Genomic DNA, 17,248 nt, shown 5'->3' on the forward strand with positions numbered 1-17,248 from the left:
GGCAAAGTGCTGTGTTTGTCTGTTGTTCTTGGAGTCTCCTCACATCCTCTGCCTCCATCTTCAGAAGGGTCCCATGGACAGGAAGATTGGACCCAAGTCTCCGGCCCATAAGGGGTAGTGTAGGCAATCTACCGCCCTCCAGTGGCGTAGAGCGGTACACCAGCAAGCTCTGGTGGAAGTCTGTGGCGCCGTTCTTAGCCTTCCGCATCAGTCTTTTCACTCTTTGTACAGACTTCTCCACTAAACCGCTGGATTGTGGGTAATGGGGACTAGACGCTGAGTGGACAAAGACCTCTGAACGCTTGTCACCGCAGCTGCAGGTAGTGTGCAGTCTGCACACTTCTGGGGACAATGAATTTCAACATAGTGTTTGTCTGCCAAACAGAGCAAGTCCACACCGGCCTTTTTATTCGGCGGTCTGGTATCTGATGTGGTTGAAGCGGCTCAGCTGGGTTGTTGCTTCGATACTTCAGGCATGTTGTGCAGTTTTAAAGCTCATTAGTTATGTCCTGGTTGAGTTGTGGCCAGTACATCACCTCACATGCTCTTTTTGATCCCCAGATGTCCTTCAGGTATTCTTTGGAGCTTGTCTATGTGGAGGCTGGCGGGAATTACTATGTTGCTTCCTTTAAAGATGATTCCAGCAACTATAGACACTTCTGCTCTGCAGTTTCACTACTCCTAAATGTTATAAAAACTATCTTGTTTAGAGTTAGGCCAACGTGCCATGATGGTCTCTGCGAGTTGTTTACATGTCTCATCTCGGTTAGTTTCACATCTAATGCGTTCCATATTAGCATCTGCAACTGGTAGCATGCTTGTGCTCATGTTCATGTAAGCATCCACCACTTCCTCATTGCTAGTTCTGGATGTCTCTCCTGCATCAACGGCTCTGGATGTTTGCAGTAAACAGCTTGCCAGGTGTGTACATCATCATTTCCGCAGCAGGCAGTCATTCGGTGGATTTTTAAACAGTGAAATAAGTGGTTTATGGTCAGTTTCATGACTGCTTGCCCCGACACAAACTGATGGAATCTTTCACATGCATACATCACACTGAGTAGCTCCTTCTCAGTTTGCACACACCGACTCTCTGCATCTGTCATGGAGCCAGACACATATGCAATCACCTGCATGAAGACAGGTCCTAGTCCATTCTGAAGCATCTGAGGAGATCTTGATGGGTTTAGTCGGATCATAGAATCTACACTCCTTCCATGATTCCTCAAGTTCATGATTCCACTCCCGTTCAGTTCTTTCCTCAGTCAAATGTCTTTCTGAAAGGTTTGGGATGAACTTCACCATTCCATTAACAGTACAACGCTCTTGCATTGTGGCCTGGGCATGTTTTCAGTAGCAGAAACCTTTTGGGGATCTGGTCTGATTCCTTCACACAAATGTCAGTTCTTTCACCCCAAGCTGGCACTTCTCCTTGTTGAGCTTGAAGTTTGCTCTTCTGGTGGCTTCCAGCACCTTCTTTAGCCTTTCGTCAAAAGAGGAAACACTGGGTATGTTCAGGTGGCTTTGGAACCAGAATCTGGTTCTGATCCAGTCTAAAAAACTAAAATCTCAGGCTTGAATATTTTTTTCACACCAGAAATGATTTGAACTGGTTTGGTTTTTATTCTGCTGATATCTGGGAGCCGACATAAACGCCAGGCATGTTTCTTGTAAACGACAAGATGAAAACGTCCAAAGCAAAAAGAACTCGTGTCAGCGTTGGGAATAGACACAGTGGAGCCCCAACATCAAGCTTCAACTTAACATTTCACATTATTACAAACATCCAGACTGACTGAGCCAGGACCAGAACTAGGACCGGACCAGGATCCAGTCTAAGAGGGCTCCAGCTGTGAGAGGAGCTTGAGGAGCGAAGCCGGGTTGTAGGGGAACAGGTTCTTCTTCTGCAGCCTCCTCACCACGTCTCTGAGTTCTGTGAGACAGAGGACGGCTCGATCCAAAGTCTCGCAGCTCTCCGGTCCCAGCTGAAGAGCGAAGCTGGGACGGATCAGAGACACCGGGGCCGCTCCACGCACATCAGAAGCAGATCCACTCAGAGACGGTCCAGCTGGCTTATTAACAGACCCGGAACTGCTTTGATTCTGGTTCCAGTCCAAAACATTGCATCTAGTTTCCTCTAGAAGTTCTGACTCCTCAAGGTCCTCTGGGTCAGACTCAGAACTATCATACTCCACAAGGCGAAGTCCAGAACCCAGACTGGACCGTCCCTCTGCATCGGACCATCCCAGACCGATGCCTGGCCGGGAACCGGGACTCGGACCGGCCGACGGAGCGACGCCTGGCCGGGAACCGGGACTCGGACCGGCCGACGGAGCGACGCCTCGGCGGGAACCGGGACTCGGACCGGCCGACGGAGCGACGCCTCGGCGGGAACCGGGACTCGGACCGGCCGACGGAGCGACGCCTCGGCGGGAACCGGGACTCGGACCGGCCGACGGAGCGACGCCTCGGCGGGAACCGGGACTCGGACCGGCCGACGGAGCGACGCCTCGGCGGGAACCGGGACTCGGACCGGCCGACGGAGCGACGCCTCGGCGGGAACCGGGACTCGGACCGGCCGACGGAGCGACGCCTCGGCGGGAACCGGGACTCGGACCGGCCGACGGAGCGACGCCTCGGCGGGAACCGGGACTCGGACCGGCCGACGGAGCGACGCCTCGGCGGGAACCGGGACTCGGACCGGCCGACGGAGCGACGCCTCGGCGGGAACCGGGACTCGGACCGGCCGACGGAGCGACGCCTCGGCGGGAACCGGGACTCGGACCGGCCGACGGAGCGACGCCTCGGCGGGAACCGGGACTCGGACCGGCCGACGGAGCGACGCCTCGGCATGCTGCAGAGAAGCCCTGCCAGTCTTCTCTGAGGAACTTCAGGTAACACACGAAGTACTCCAGGAAGCAGGTTTCCATGGAGATGAGGAAGTCCAGGAGGACGCTGTGGTCGAAGGAGAAGCTCTGAAGCAGGAGGATGAAGTGGCAGTGAGGGTTACAGCCAGAAGAACAGGCTGCCTCCAAGGCGGCGCCGTTATCCAGTTCTGAACTCTGTCTGAAGAAGAGAAGATTAGATCTTCATCACTTGCACATCAGAAAACAAAGATCTGCTCAGTTTGGTACCTGAATGTCAGGAACACAGAAAGACATGTGCTGGCGGCCTCCATCAGGTCATCATCCTGCTCCCCAAACAGAAGACTGACCCAGCAGCAGCGGTGAGGAAGCTCCCTCAGGGAGCCATGGCTCCATCTCAGGAAGTCCCACAGACTCTGGAGACCCGTCCAAAAGGTCCTGGTTCTGTCCACTCCTTCTGGTAAGACAAAGGATGAACATCTGACATGACATGAATGCTGGAAAATGCCTGCTCCATCGGGGGAAAGTTGACGGACGGAAAAACTGGACAACACTTCCAAGATTCAGGACCTTCTGGATTTCTGCTTGACACTAAACCCTTCCATGATGGATACGTCACATGAGACTGTTTTGGGATTCTTTAATGATGGAATCTCACCTGCAGGTCCGGTCCGCTGGATCTGAACCTGGACGGACTTTAGCAGAATCAGGCTGACGGCTCGGAGAACCACGCCGTTCAGCGTCTGACCTTCACGTCCTCCGATGGATTCTGTTCCTCCAAAGAAAGGATCCCGCTCCACGGGGATGGTCTGTAACCAGTTCTCCGCCACCGCCACCATCACACATCGAGCCACAACACGCACACCTGAGCTCAGGTGGGCCTGGGTGGGTCTGGGAGGCAGGGACCAGTCCTCCCCCAGCTTCTGGAACAGAGTCCTTTTCAGGAGCAGCAGGACTCGTCTGCTGACAAAATACTGAGAGGAGCAGCTGATGGTCCTCAAGAGAGCCAAAGAGTGTGTAGAGATGATTCCAAGTCCAGACCCGCAGAGTCCAGCTCCGCAGAGTCCAGACCCGCAGAGTCCAGCTCCGCAGAGTCCAGACCCGCAGAGTCCAGCTCCGCAGAGTCCAGACCCGCAGAGTCCAGACCCGCAGAGTCCAGCTCCGCAGACCGCAGTGGCTGCTGTTAGAACCTCCAACAGGTCCATCAGCAGGCAGAGTGTGGTTCCTCTAAGACTGCTGGATAGCGTTTGCCCTCCGTCCTCAGGGAGCAGCTTGGAACACAAAACTCTGAGGCTGCCGGCAAACGCTGCCATGACGGTCCTAAGAATCCCTGATGGGAGGAAACACACAACAAAGAATTACACACAACACAACTCAGGAGGTTCTGCTCCACCAAGACGACAAGACAGCTTTGTTTCCAACAGATTCTGCAAACCGGCATGACTGGTTCAGTTTTAACATGACTCCGCAGGTTCTGCTACTGGACATGGGACATGTCAAGCGGCAACCTCCAGCAGTCAAAGAAAGAAGCTAAAACCGGCAGTTCCCCCTTCATCCACTAGGGGCCCCAGAACAGAGCGAATTCTCACAGACTTCCATGTTAAAAAGACCAACTTCACAGCAGAAATAAACATGTTTACAGCAGAAATAAACACATTTACAGCTAAATAAACATGTTTACAGCAGAAATAAACACATTTACAGCTAAATAAACATGTTTACAGCAGAAATAAACACATTTACAGCTAAATAAACATGTTTACAGCAGAAATAAACATGTTTACAGCTAAATAAACACGTTTACAGCAGAAATAAACACGTTTACAGCAGAAATAAACACATTTACAGCGGGAATAAACATGTTTACAGCAGAAATAAACATGTTTACAGCTAAATAAACATGTTTACAGCTAAATAAACATGTTTACAGCTAAATAAACATGTTTACAGCAGAAATAAACACATTTACAGCAGAAATAAACACATTTACAGCGGGAATAAACATGTTTACAGCAGAAATAAACATGTTTACAGCTAAATAAACATGTTTACAGCTAAATAAACATGTTTACAGCAGGAATAAACATGTTTACAGCAGAAATAAACATGTTTACAGCAGAAATAAACACGTTTACAGCAGAAATAAACATGTTTACAGCAGAAATAAACATGTTTACAGCAGGAATAAACATGTTTCCAGCCTGGTACAAAAACAATTTTAGGTTTAATAGGTCAGGTTTACCTTCATGACAACTGTGGGGGGAGTGAATTTGTTTCTATCTCGCTCATTTAAAAGTAATTTAATCTCAAAATTTGGCATTTTTAGTTATGTTACAAAATATTTTCTCTATGCTTTGGCCTGTCGACAACACAGATTCCTGCATCAAAAACGAATGTTTGAAAAACCTCCAACCAAAGTGAAGCTGTGTAAACACTCTCTACATGTGGACATGTATAACCTGGTTTTAGGTTTCCAAACTTCACCGTCTGTGACAGAAAATACCATGATGTCACATGTCGACAGCATGGACAGCCTCAGAACTGTGTTGGCGTTATCCATTGTCCAGACGCTTTGTGTGTGTTTTCACACTGCCGTCAGTACCGCTTCACTAGATGACCGAAAGCAAGATGAGATTGAGGTCAGTTATTTTCCACCACCTAACAAGTTATGTTTGGTGTTTAGGGGAAGTGATGTTGTGAGATGGAAGGTTATTCTGATTGGACAGGATTAGGGGCGCGACTGCTGCCAGAAGGTTTAATATGCTGATGAACGCTTTTACCAACACGTAGCTCCACCTCTTTGCTATTTTATTATTTTCCAGTAGAGACGACACGTGTGACACTTCCAAGATGACGACAGTAGGAACCGCCCAATCAGCTCCAGTTCAGCTCTTCAGAAACCTACAGGCGACGTCACGGAGACTCTGTTCATCTTTTGTATACAGCCTATGGTGGGTGCGGGGAGTGGGAAGAATACTGAAGGGTGCGGTCAGGCTGCCGCTCGGTGGTGATCAGGGGGTCCTGGCTCTCCATTGGCGTGGGCTTGGCCCTCTGCCTGCAGTGGTGGTGGGTTGCCTTCAGGCTCTTGGGTGACTGGTGCCCAGCTGGTGACTGGTGCCCAGCTGTTCCTGCTGACTGCGGGGGACTCTGGCTGGGCCCCCCTCTGCCACCTCCTGGGTGGGTGCATGACTGGCTCTGGAGTGGGGCAGTTGGGGTCTGTGCTTGGGGTCTGCCCAGGTCTCAAGGTTCTCTTGGCCTGCCTCTTGCCTTTGTGTGGGCGGGATCACATTGATCACTCTTCTCTGAACACGTTCCACTCTGTATGCTCTGCATGTGACACAGTCACTGAGTCGTCTGCAGGTTTATTCACTAACAGCAGCTGGTTTTCTTTCTTTGTGGTTTAGCTTGTTAGTTTCTAGTGCTCCAGACTACGGTGGCTGGGAAGTGCAAAACAAATTAAAATGTCCAAAAAAAGACTTAAAAATTAGAGGACAAAATTACATTTTGAAAACTGATTCAGAATTTTAAAAACTAATTTAAATTTCAAGAAGGGGGACCGGAGGTGGACTCCTCAGCCTCCCTGGTCTATTCAGGGGTCCCGGAGAGGAGGGTTCATCATATGAACTAATCTCTTGCACAACCAGTCTACATGTGCTTTGTGGACCTGGAGAAGGCGTTCGACCGTGTCCCCGAGGGGCTCCTGTGGGGGGTACTCCAGGAGTTCGGCGAGGCCATGGAGTAAGACTTCTCCAGACAGCTTCAAGGAGATTCTGGTCCACCATCCGGCGGCTCAGGAGGAGGAAGCAGTGCTCCATCAACACTGTGTACAGTGGAGATGGGGAGCTGCTGACCTCAACTCGGGACGTTGTGGGTCGGTGGAGGGAATACTTCGAAGACCTCCTCAATCCTACCAACACGTCTTCCGGTGAGGAAGAAGCGCTGGGGGACCCAGGGGTGGACTCTCCCATCTCTGGGGCTGAAGTCGCTGAGGTGGTCAAAAAGCTCCTTGGCGGCAAGGCCCCGGGGGTGGATGAGATCCGCCCGGAGTTCCTTAAGGCTCTGGATGCTGTGGAGCTGTCCTGCCTGACACGCCTCTGCAGCATCACGTGGACATCGGGGACAGTGCTGCTGGACTGGCAGACTGGGGTGGTGGTCCCCCTTTTTAAGAAGGGGGACCGGAGGGTGTGTTCCAATTACAGGGGAATCACACTCCTCAGCCTCCCTGGTAAGGTCTATTCAGGGGTCCTGGAGAGGAGGGTCCGCCGGATAGTCGAATCTCAGATTGAGATTCAACTGAGATTGAGATTTCGTTCTGGTCGCAGAACTGTGGAACAGCTCTGTTCATACCTTATATGGACAGAATTTCTAGGCGCAGCCGAGGTGTTGAGGGGATCCGGATTGGTGGCCTCAGGATTGGGTCCCTGCTTTTTGCAGATGACGTGGTCCTGTTGGCTTCATCTGGTCGTGATCTCCAACTCTCGCTTGAGTGATTCGCGGCCGAGTGTGAAGCGGCTGGGATGAGAATCAGCACCTCCAAATCTGAGACCATGGTCATCTGAGACCTCAGCCGGAATAGGGTGGATTGCACTCTCCGGGTCGGGAGTCAGGTCCTGCCTCAAGTGGAGGAGTTTAAATATCTCGGGGTCTTGTTCACGAGTGAGGGAAGGATGGAGCGTGAGATCGACAGACGGATCGGTGCGGCGTCTGCAGTAATGCGGACTCTGCGCCGGTCTGTCATGGTGAAGAAGGAGCTGAGCCAGAAGGCGAAGCTCTCGATTTACCAGTCGATCTACGTTCCTACCCTCACCTATGGTCATGAGCTGTGTGGAGAAACACTTCTCAAACAATCGCAAATTGCTGCCTTTTAAAAGATTAAAAAGAATAATTCCCATAGAAAGAAGGAGTGACTTGTAAACATGTCCACAGTAAGAATGGTAAATGGACTTGTACTTCTGTAGCGCTTTTCTAGTCATGCAGACCACTCAAAGTGCTTTACACTACTTGTCACATTCACCCATTCACGCACAGCTTGGGGTTCAGTGTCTTGCTCTAGGACACTTCGGCCTGTTAGGGGAAGCCTGGAATCGATCCCCCAACTTTCCAGTTGAAGGACACCTGCTCTTCCTCCTGAGCTACAGCCGCCCCAACTAGCCCATGTCTTGGTGGACAACACGCCTGTTAAAAGTGTGTCTGTTTAATACAGAATAAAAGTTTGCTGCAAGAACAGAGGCAGCCAGATGCCACGTGTGGATGCAGGGTAGGATTTGGACCAAGCATCAGTGAACATCACATCGCCTTTCCAAGGGGGTTGTACTGGCACCAAGGCCTTCAGGGGACCTGAATCCAGATAAGATTGATTTAGGTTTCAGGCCAGGAAAATATTTTGCTCCCAACCTTGAGTCCATGACTGGTCTCACTCTGGCAGCTTCAAACAGCCTGATGTTCGGGGGTCAATTTTCCACCGATCCGAGCAGACATCCGCTCCACGCATCAATTCTGCGGACCAGTTCCAGAACCGTGACTGAAAGAACCGCCAGACACATTGGTCTCCACTTAGCCCACGAGTCCAGAACGTATCCAGCAGGATGCGTCCCATCAGGACATGCAGGCTCCCCTCTGCCCAATCTCCGGGATAAAAATTTGATCAACTACATTCAGAGACCAGCCAATCAGATTCATGATGTACAAAGTCTCAGGAATAAGAAGATGTAAAGTGAGGCGCCGAGATACACAAAGTAGCAGGGCATTGGAAGAAAGGGAGAGAAAAAAAGGAAAAAGGAAAAAACATCCGCTTTCGCTGAGAGCAGAGGAGAACATATAACGGACATAATTTAGCCCAAGTCGATAATTTTGGTGTGGAAAAAAAAAAGAAGCCATTTGTGTCTTTTTGGTTGCGTGTAGGTAGGCTCTACTCCTGTCCCTTTAAGAGAGCGTACTATGTGTATGGCGTGTTAGTCACCAGATTCTGCAGTCAGTAACTAGGAGGGAAGCGGCCACTGAAGCTAGTTGAAGCTAGCTGAAACTAGCTGAAGCTAGTTAAGGCTGCTGTGATGGTGAATATCAAATCAAACTTCATTTGTATAGCACTCTTCATACAAAAGCATATCAAAGTTCTTAACATAAAAATAAAAACAGTTCCAAACTTAAAAACACACACACAACCCAACCCTTTCCCTGAACACTGATGCCAAAATAAAAACTACTAACTTCAGGATTTTGTCTCTGTATCTGGCTTGACTCTGCTGTCAGGAGACGTTATCTGGGGAGTCCGTCCACGTCAGGAGCCACCCCAGGAATGACCGACAGTGACCCCGCCACAGGGAACACCCAGACCGGGGCGGGCCGGGGTCCACAGCCATATGGCTGCAGTGTCAAAGCCATATGGCTGCAGTGTCAAGACCCCGCCGGTCAAACAGGCGCAGTCCCTGACATGGAGGGTCCCCATGAGCTAAAAAGTTAAGAAGATAAATTACAGACACACAAGATAAAATAACTAAATTAATAATTCTGTGAAACAATAATTAGAACAACATAGTACATAAAATATGTCATAGTTAGATAAAATGTATATGTAAGATTAAAAATCAATGAAAAAATAAATAAATAGGTCAATAAATGTATTCATTTAAAAAAATAGAGACAAGTAAATGAGAAAAGAAGAAAAATGTAAGCAAGAATATAAATGCAGCAGCACCAAAAGCTGCGAGAAGCAATCAAAGTGTTCCCACATCAAGGCAGCAGCCACTCAGCAAAGCATTTGTTAGTTCGATATGAACAATACGAGCGAATGTCTAAAAGATGGGTTGAAATGAGCAATGGGACAGGCTATCATATAGTAAAAAACATGGCTTCCATCGCTGCTGTGGAGCGCAAAGCGTAAATGCACCTCATGAAAACCGTCAACGTGAGATACGACCTCCCACTGAGGAAATATTTTTTGAAAATATGATTCCCAGCATTTACAGGGCGGAGACAGAAAAAGTCACTGCCGAGTTAAGATACGTTCAGCAGGCTGCGGTCACACCCGGTCTCTAGACCAGTCGCACAGGGGATCCCGTACCCCAGTCTGAGGTCTAGATAAGATACTGTGATATCTATTTGAGGTCATATAGCCCAGCTCTAACATGGACCAAACCATAAGGTCTTACCTGAATCGGTCCCTCTGAGGAGCTTTTTCAGGAGCTCAGTCAGGCTGAACAGATAGGAGTCTAACTCAGGACCAGGCGCTGAGCTGTGGAAGGTCTGAACACAGTTCTTCTGCCAGACAGGACTGAGTGTGCCCTGGGAAAACACATCAACACAAACCTGACACATCGGGCTATGTTCTCATCTTAGAAGACTTACTGGTGGCCGGTAAAAGCCGAGAGGCTTTCAGACCTTGTCCACACATAGCCGGGTTTCTGTAGAACAAAATATCTTTCAAGGGTTCACATGACCTTGTTTTCCATCCACACACCGATCTGCATCGCCGCGTTGTTAAGCACATTTATCAGCGTATCAAACCTTCAGGTGCGGTAGCGTCCCTGATCCATCCAATCAGAACAAACTTCTCACGACGTCACTTCCACCAAACACCAACCATGCCTCCAACCTGATCTGGTTATGTGACGGAAAATACCCGACCTTAAAGTGTCTCCATGATGCACATTTCAGTCTAATGTATTTTAATCTGCAAGTCCAGAAGGACAAGAAGTAATCAATCATTTTCCTTCATTCATGTTGTATTGATCCTCTCAGATCAGCCAGAAACACGCCAACAGAGAAAGCCCCACCCCCTGTCCTGCAGGCTGCGTCTGATTGGTCAGCTGCTAGCAGTAGTTATACTGAGCAGTGAATGTGGGCGTGGCTTTCTTCTCGTCAAGAAGATGACCAATCACCGAGTCCCATCCGTCCACCAGTAGAATCTTGAACTAGAAAAAACTCTCTAAAACCAATCGTTTCTGTCGCCATGGAAACCGACCGTAGACAGTGCTGGGGAAACTCCAACATGTGTTTATGTGAGAAAACACGGCGCCGCTCACATGTCTGATGAATATTCATCACTATAAGACTGTGGAAAACTCCGAAAACTAGACATAGCATCATAGAGCCGCTTTAATCTCGTCCGTTAACGGTTGTCTACGTGGAGCGGTACCGACGGCAGTGTAAAACACACACAAAGCGTCTGGACAACGGATAACGCCAACGCAGCTCTGAGGATGTCCATGTTGTTGGAAACAAAGATCGACATGTGACATCATGGTATTTTCTGTGGGAGACGGCGACGTTTCTAAACCTAGAAGCCGATTATACACATCCACGCCAGATGGAGCGTTCACACACCTTCACTTTGGTCGGAGGGTTTTAAAGCTGTCGTTTTTGATGCAGGAATCTGTGTTTATGTGGTCGACAGGCCAAAGCGGAGAGAAATACCTGCTACGTGTGGACAAGGCCTGAGATGAGAGGAACATCTACAGCTGGTGGAGCAGACACTGAGGTTAAACCGCCTCCACAGCAGCTCTGAGTGAGACTGTGGGCAGCGGGCGGGTTGTGGACGTTCAGCATGTTGGTTCATACGGCGTGAAACACTGGAAGGTGTGTGTGATGACTTGCACGCACCATGCACCTCATCAGCTCCACCTGCTGGTAACACCAACCAGCCAGCCAATCACATGACGGCAACTCAGCACTTGCCGTCATGAAGACGTGGGGAAGAGGGAGAAGGTTGCTGGTCGTGTAAAAGCCAGTAGGCCATTTACCCCAACACACAGGCTGGAACAGGGACCACAGGAACGTTCGTCCTGCTTTCCCCACCATCAGCCTTCTGCCAGCTCACAGCTAGGCCTGTCACGGTGACAAATTCTGCCATGTGATTAATTGTCTCAGAAATTATTGCAATAGACGATAATATTATGCTGTGAACAATAAGTGATTATTGTTGTCATTTTGAGACCATTTTCAACTAAAATAACAATAAAGCCATAATAATGCAAGTACACCCTTTCAAAGATCAACATACTTTAGTTTCTACAGAACATTTAGCTGGATGTGCAGACTAGACCCATCCGGTCTCCAGTCTGCTGAAACAGATCAGGATTTCTCCAGGGGTTTTGGCAACATGGTTATCTAGATCATATGGTCTCTAAACACCATGTAACACAGTTACACAGTCTGTGGTCGTATAAGGGGACATGTGTGGACTGGACCAGAGGTGGAATGGTAAAATGTCATTGTAAAGTTGTGGAAGTGCCGTTTGTAACATGAACGTTCATCCAGGTCATTCATACTGGCTGTGAAATGTTTGCAACATTTTTCAAAATGTCGCCTTTTGAACAACATTAAAGGACAGCGTCGCCTTACCTACCAGGATGTCTGAATGCCCACCATGTTGCACTGTCCTGTTGGTGGTTAATCTGTCGGTTAGACACCCCAGTGATGGTGGACGGTAGGGAGGATGGAGCTAGCCTGTTTGAGGTCTTTTTTCCACTGGGAAAACTGCAGTTGATGTGCAGATGGAAGCTTGTTGTGTTGCCGTGTTTAGTCAATATCGTCTTAAAACAAATATGACACTCGGGAGAGAAAAGAAAGACAAATGAAAATTATTGCATCCAGCAAACTTATTGCTAGGGCTGCACAATTCTCTCACGATTTTTTTCCAATATAAATATTTATTGCACGTATTACCGGCACATCAACAATTTTACTTTTTTAAAAGCATAATCTATATCAATGGCAAAATTTTTTAAAAAATTAAAAAGACCCAAAAGAACAGAGTTTATTCATCGGAATAAACATATTTAGGATGGTTTGGACTCACCTTTTGTTTCTCCCACAACATTATTCCTCTCTCCTACAACGTCCATTACATTACAGCATATGGCTAATTATGCAAATTAGGCGATGACGTCATTCAGCGACTTTTAGAACAGCCAATAGCTGCTTTCTTTACTTTGGACCAGCAAAGTGACCCAAAAGAGACACTTTGGCAGAGTTACTTCGTTTCGTTGTTTGTTTGTTTTCTGTAGTTTTCTTCCTTTTGGTTTGTTTTTAGTCAAAGTAAAACATGAACATATGTTGGCAAAAAAACATAACATTTAAACTACTTACTGGACAGACGGTTTAAACTGGACATTAATAATCTAAATGGACCAAACAGAGACGTCTCCAGTAACGTCTCCATTAACACCAGTAACGTCTCCAGTAACGTCTCCAGTAACGTCTCCAGTAACGTCTCCATTAACACCAGTAACGTCTCCAGTAACGTCTCCAGTAACACCAGTAACGTCTCCAGTAACGTCTCCAGTAACGTCTCCAGTAACACCAGTAACGTCTCCAGTAATGTCTCCAGTAACGTCTCCAGTAACGTCTCCATTAACACCAGTAACGTCTCCAGTAACGTCTCCATTAACACCAGTAACGTCTCCAGTAACGTCTCCAGTAACGTCTCCAGTCACGTCTCCATTAACACCAGTAACGTCTCCAGTAACGTCTCCAGTAACGTCTCCATTAACACCAGTAACGTCTCCATTAACACCAGTAATGTCTCCAGTAACGTCTCCAGTAACGTCTCCATTAACACCAGTAATGTCTCCAGTAACGTTTCCAGTAACGTCTCCATTAACACCAGTATCGTCTCCAGTAACGTCTCCAGTAACGTCTCCAGTAACGTCTCCAGTAACGTCTCCATTAACACCAGTATCGTCTCCAGTAACGTCTCCAGTAACGTCTCCAGTAATGTCTCCAGTAACGTCTCCAGTAACGTCTCCAGTAACACCAGTAACGTCTCCAGTAACGTCTCCATTAACACCAGTAACGTCTCCAGTAACGTCTCCATTAACACCAGTAACGTCTCCAGTAACGTCTCCAGTAACGTCTCCAGTCACGTCTCCATTAACACCAGTAACGTCTCCAGTAACGTCTCCATTAACACCAGTAACGTCTCCATTAACACCAGTAATGTCTCCAGTAACGTCTCCAGTAACGTCTCCATTAACACCAGTAATGTCTCCAGTAACGTTTCCAGTAACGTCTCCATTAACACCAGTATCGTCTCCAGTAACGTCTCCAGTAACGTCTCCATTAACACCAGTAACGTCTCCAGTCACGTCTCCATTAACACCAGTATCGTCTCCAGTAACGTCTCCAGTAACGTCTCCAGTAACTCCAGTAACGTCTCCAGTAACTCCAGTAACGTCTCCAGTAAAAGTTGCTAGATTTGTCGCTGGTCACTTTAAAAAAAAAAAGTCGTCAGATTTTGAGCAAAAGTCGGCAAGTTTTTCCGACCAGCCAGCATCTGCGTCACGTGGTGTAAGGATCCACCGTTTGTTGAGGGAGAAAGAGGGAGCGCTTGTTTTTGATGCAGGTGATGTCCCAGTTAGAAATGCGGAACATTAGTGGTCTTTTTTTTTTTTTTTTTTAAATTGTTGTCATTTGAAAATAGGATCGTATACAAGTAGGAATCGAGATTGCAATTTTTTAACGGTTAATTGTGCAGCTCTACTTATTGCGCACATTTTTTCTCATCCTGCAATGAATTGACTTATTGCGACAGGCCTACTCACTGGTTCCAGTAATGGCCCAGTTACCACCAGCAGCAGGGATAGAGGGGGCACGATGGGGGGGTGAGAAGACGGCCAGACAGAGAAGAAAGCGGAAATGAAAGGAAGAAATAAAGGTGTCAAAATAAGTCAGATTTAAGCTAAATTCATATTTTACTGACATTTTTCTTTGTTTCTGGAGACAAACAGGCATTTTGAAATGTATAGAAATATTTTAACTTCAGTTTCAGGTCAGATCTTGTCATTTTTGTAATTCTCACATAACTGATGTTCAAATTAACACACAGCTTTCAAAGGAATTGGACGGGTCTCCGCCATATTGGACGGGTTGCCACTTCCGTTTTCATTGCAAAAAAACTTCATGCAAAACATTTCTGTTTCTTTGGAAATTAGAAATGGTAAAGAACAGGGGCAGTCCTGCAAATCTTAGCAGTTTCCCTGCTGCAACACACCTGACTCAAATTCAGTGGCTAATTAGCAGGTTTGTGCAGAGTTAGATGTCAAACTCTGCAGAAGTCTGATTAGGTCTGATGTGTTCCAGGTGTGTTGCAGCAGGGAAACTGCTAACATTTGTAGAAGTGTGGCACTCAAGGACCGGCGTTGCCCTCCCCTGGGGTAGAAACATGCAGATTGAGAGGGTCTTGGCTGCAGACTGGAGAATGAGGTGGGGCTGAACATAATTGGGGTGCAGCCGGGGTTATTGTGCAGATTTGGGGATTAATAAAGTAATTTTCATTTCATTTGCTTCATTTTGCAGTGGGTTTGTGCCCATGGCAATAGTGCATCAGCCCACCAGGTTGGATAAAATAAAACTGGATGTTTAAAACATTTTCTTGCATTTGTAAGTTGCTGTGTTTTGTGGTTGTAATAGCTCATTGTTGTTTGTTGGCACGACTTTAAATTAATATTTTCACGTAGCTGATTTATACTTGAAGGTATTGAACAGTTTTGGATCTTATTGAGCTTGGGTTTCTTGTATTTAACGGTGCGTGGAGTGGAGATCCTGTTCGGTGTAACCATAAAGGCATACCATTGGTAGTGGAACACAGAAATACCTGCATACAGGTAGACTAACACAGAACAGGACTATAACCACTATTGGTAACTGTATGACATGATTTAACATGCTGAGGACTGAATCCTACAAGACGACGTGGAAAGGAGCAGCAGGGGGGTAGACATGGGATGTTCACCACTGCTGGAGGGGAAAGCGGGTCCAGATCAGCAGGACAAGCTGGATCTGATCAGGTGGATGGTGATGAGAAAAGAGGAACTGGAGTCGAACCAGGATTTACTCACGGTCTGCCTGAGAAGGTGGAAAACACAGACAGATGCGGTCCTCGCAGCCAGATGTGAGAGCAGCTGATCTTCTGCTCCAAACAGCTGCACCTGTGGAGCGATCAGCTGTTAGTTTCTCACTGTCTGGTTCGGCTTCATGCCTTCTGAGCAGCAGCGGTACCGACCAGCTGAGGCATCAGGTCCCCGTCCTGAAACAGCACCCTGAGCACCTCCACCCAGCCCAGCTCCACCTCTGCCGGCAGCTTCTGGGACACAACGCCGCCCGTCACCCTCCTCAGCACGGTCAGACTCAGACAGCTCAGGTCCTCCCGGTTCCCGTCCGAAACCGAGCCGCACATCCCGGAGAAGATCACGGCCGCCACCTCGGTGGGCCTGAGTCCGGGGAGGGATCCGTTCACAGAGGACGTGAAAGTTTCTGTCAGAGAGCTGAAAAGGTCTGTGGAGGACTGAGAACCCGCTGGGAGCTCCATCACCTGGCGCTTCATGCGCCGGGACCGGCCCACAGGACCGGGTTCCGAGCCGGGGGACCGGGTTCCGAGCCGGGGGACCGGGTTCCGAGCCGGGGGACCGGGCTCCGAGCCGCGGGACCGGGTTCAGAGCCGCGGGACCGGGTTCCGAGCCGGGGGACCGGGCTCCGACCCCGCGGGACCGGGTTCCGAGCCGGGGGACCGGGCTCCGACCCCGCGGGACCGGGCTCCGACCCCGCGGGACCGGGTTCCGAGCCGCGGGACCGGGTTCAGAGCCGTGGGACCGGGTTCCGAGCCGGGGGACCGGGCTCCGAGCCGGGGGACCGGGTTCCGAGCCGGGGGACCGGGCTCCGACCCCGCGGGACCGGGTTCCGAGCCGCGGGACCGGGTTCAGAGCCGTGGGACCGGGTACGGGCCCACAGGACCTGGTTCCGAGCCACAACGGAGGTCCCAGCGGCATCAACACGCCGTTTCCTCTGAATAGAAAGCGTTTACAACTTCTTCTTCTCGGCAGTCTGAGAGCTTCGCTACCGCCTCCTGCTGGACTGAAGGTAAGAAGGGAAAAAACATAGATATCTTTTTATATACAGTCTATATACACATCATATGATGCACATTGTCAATTCAGGGTCTGCACACTTCCAAGTGCGGATTCGTCAGCTGCTTACGTCATAGCGGCGTGAAGTGCTGTCCCAGTTCAAAGGCTCCTCCCAGTCCTCCCAGTCCTCCCAGCCGCCCTTCATTTGGCTCCAGATTATCTTAAAACAAAGGATACAAGAGACGCATCCTAAGCGCCCTCTCCTATTCCAGAATAGGGATAGGGAAGAATGACCAGCGTAGCACCAGTGTCGGTACCACACCCATAGACATCATACGCTACTCAAAAAATAAAGGGAACACTAAAGTGATACATTGTAGATCTGAACAAATGAATTATTTTTTATTAAATACTTTGTTCTTTTCATAGAATGTGCTGACAACAAAATCACACAAAAATTATCAATGAAAATCAAATGTATCAACCCATGGTGGTCTGGATTTGGAGTTCTGCTCCAAATGACAGTGGAAAAACACACTAGAG

At 48.7% G+C, this 17,248-nt stretch overlaps 1 protein-coding gene across 1 annotated transcript in view; it reads right to left on the reverse strand.

Annotated features, from left to right (window-relative positions):
* Positions 1-16,630, reverse strand: part of lins1 (lines homolog 1) — an 18,488-nt gene extending 1,858 nt beyond the window's left edge. The window contains exons 1-6 of the mRNA XM_079243226.1: positions 15,865-16,630; positions 15,701-15,790; positions 10,013-10,145; positions 3,523-4,194; positions 3,135-3,321; positions 1-3,066 (exon numbers count right to left, since the gene is read on the reverse strand). The exon at positions 1-3,066 is cut by the window's left edge and continues 1,858 nt beyond it. Of these exons, the coding sequence (XP_079099352.1) occupies positions 1,836-3,066; positions 3,135-3,321; positions 3,523-4,194; positions 10,013-10,145; positions 15,701-15,790; positions 15,865-16,185 (2,634 nt within the window). The 5' untranslated portion in view covers positions 16,186-16,630 and the 3' untranslated portion in view covers positions 1-1,835. The remainder of the gene's footprint in view (positions 3,067-3,134; positions 3,322-3,522; positions 4,195-10,012; positions 10,146-15,700; positions 15,791-15,864) is intronic.
* Positions 16,631-17,248: the final 618 nt, after the last annotated feature.

This window comes from Telmatherina bonti (genome assembly GCF_933228915.1).
Source record: "Telmatherina bonti genome assembly, chromosome: 1".
Classification (NCBI taxonomy): domain Eukaryota; kingdom Metazoa; phylum Chordata; class Actinopteri; order Atheriniformes; family Telmatherinidae; genus Telmatherina; species Telmatherina bonti.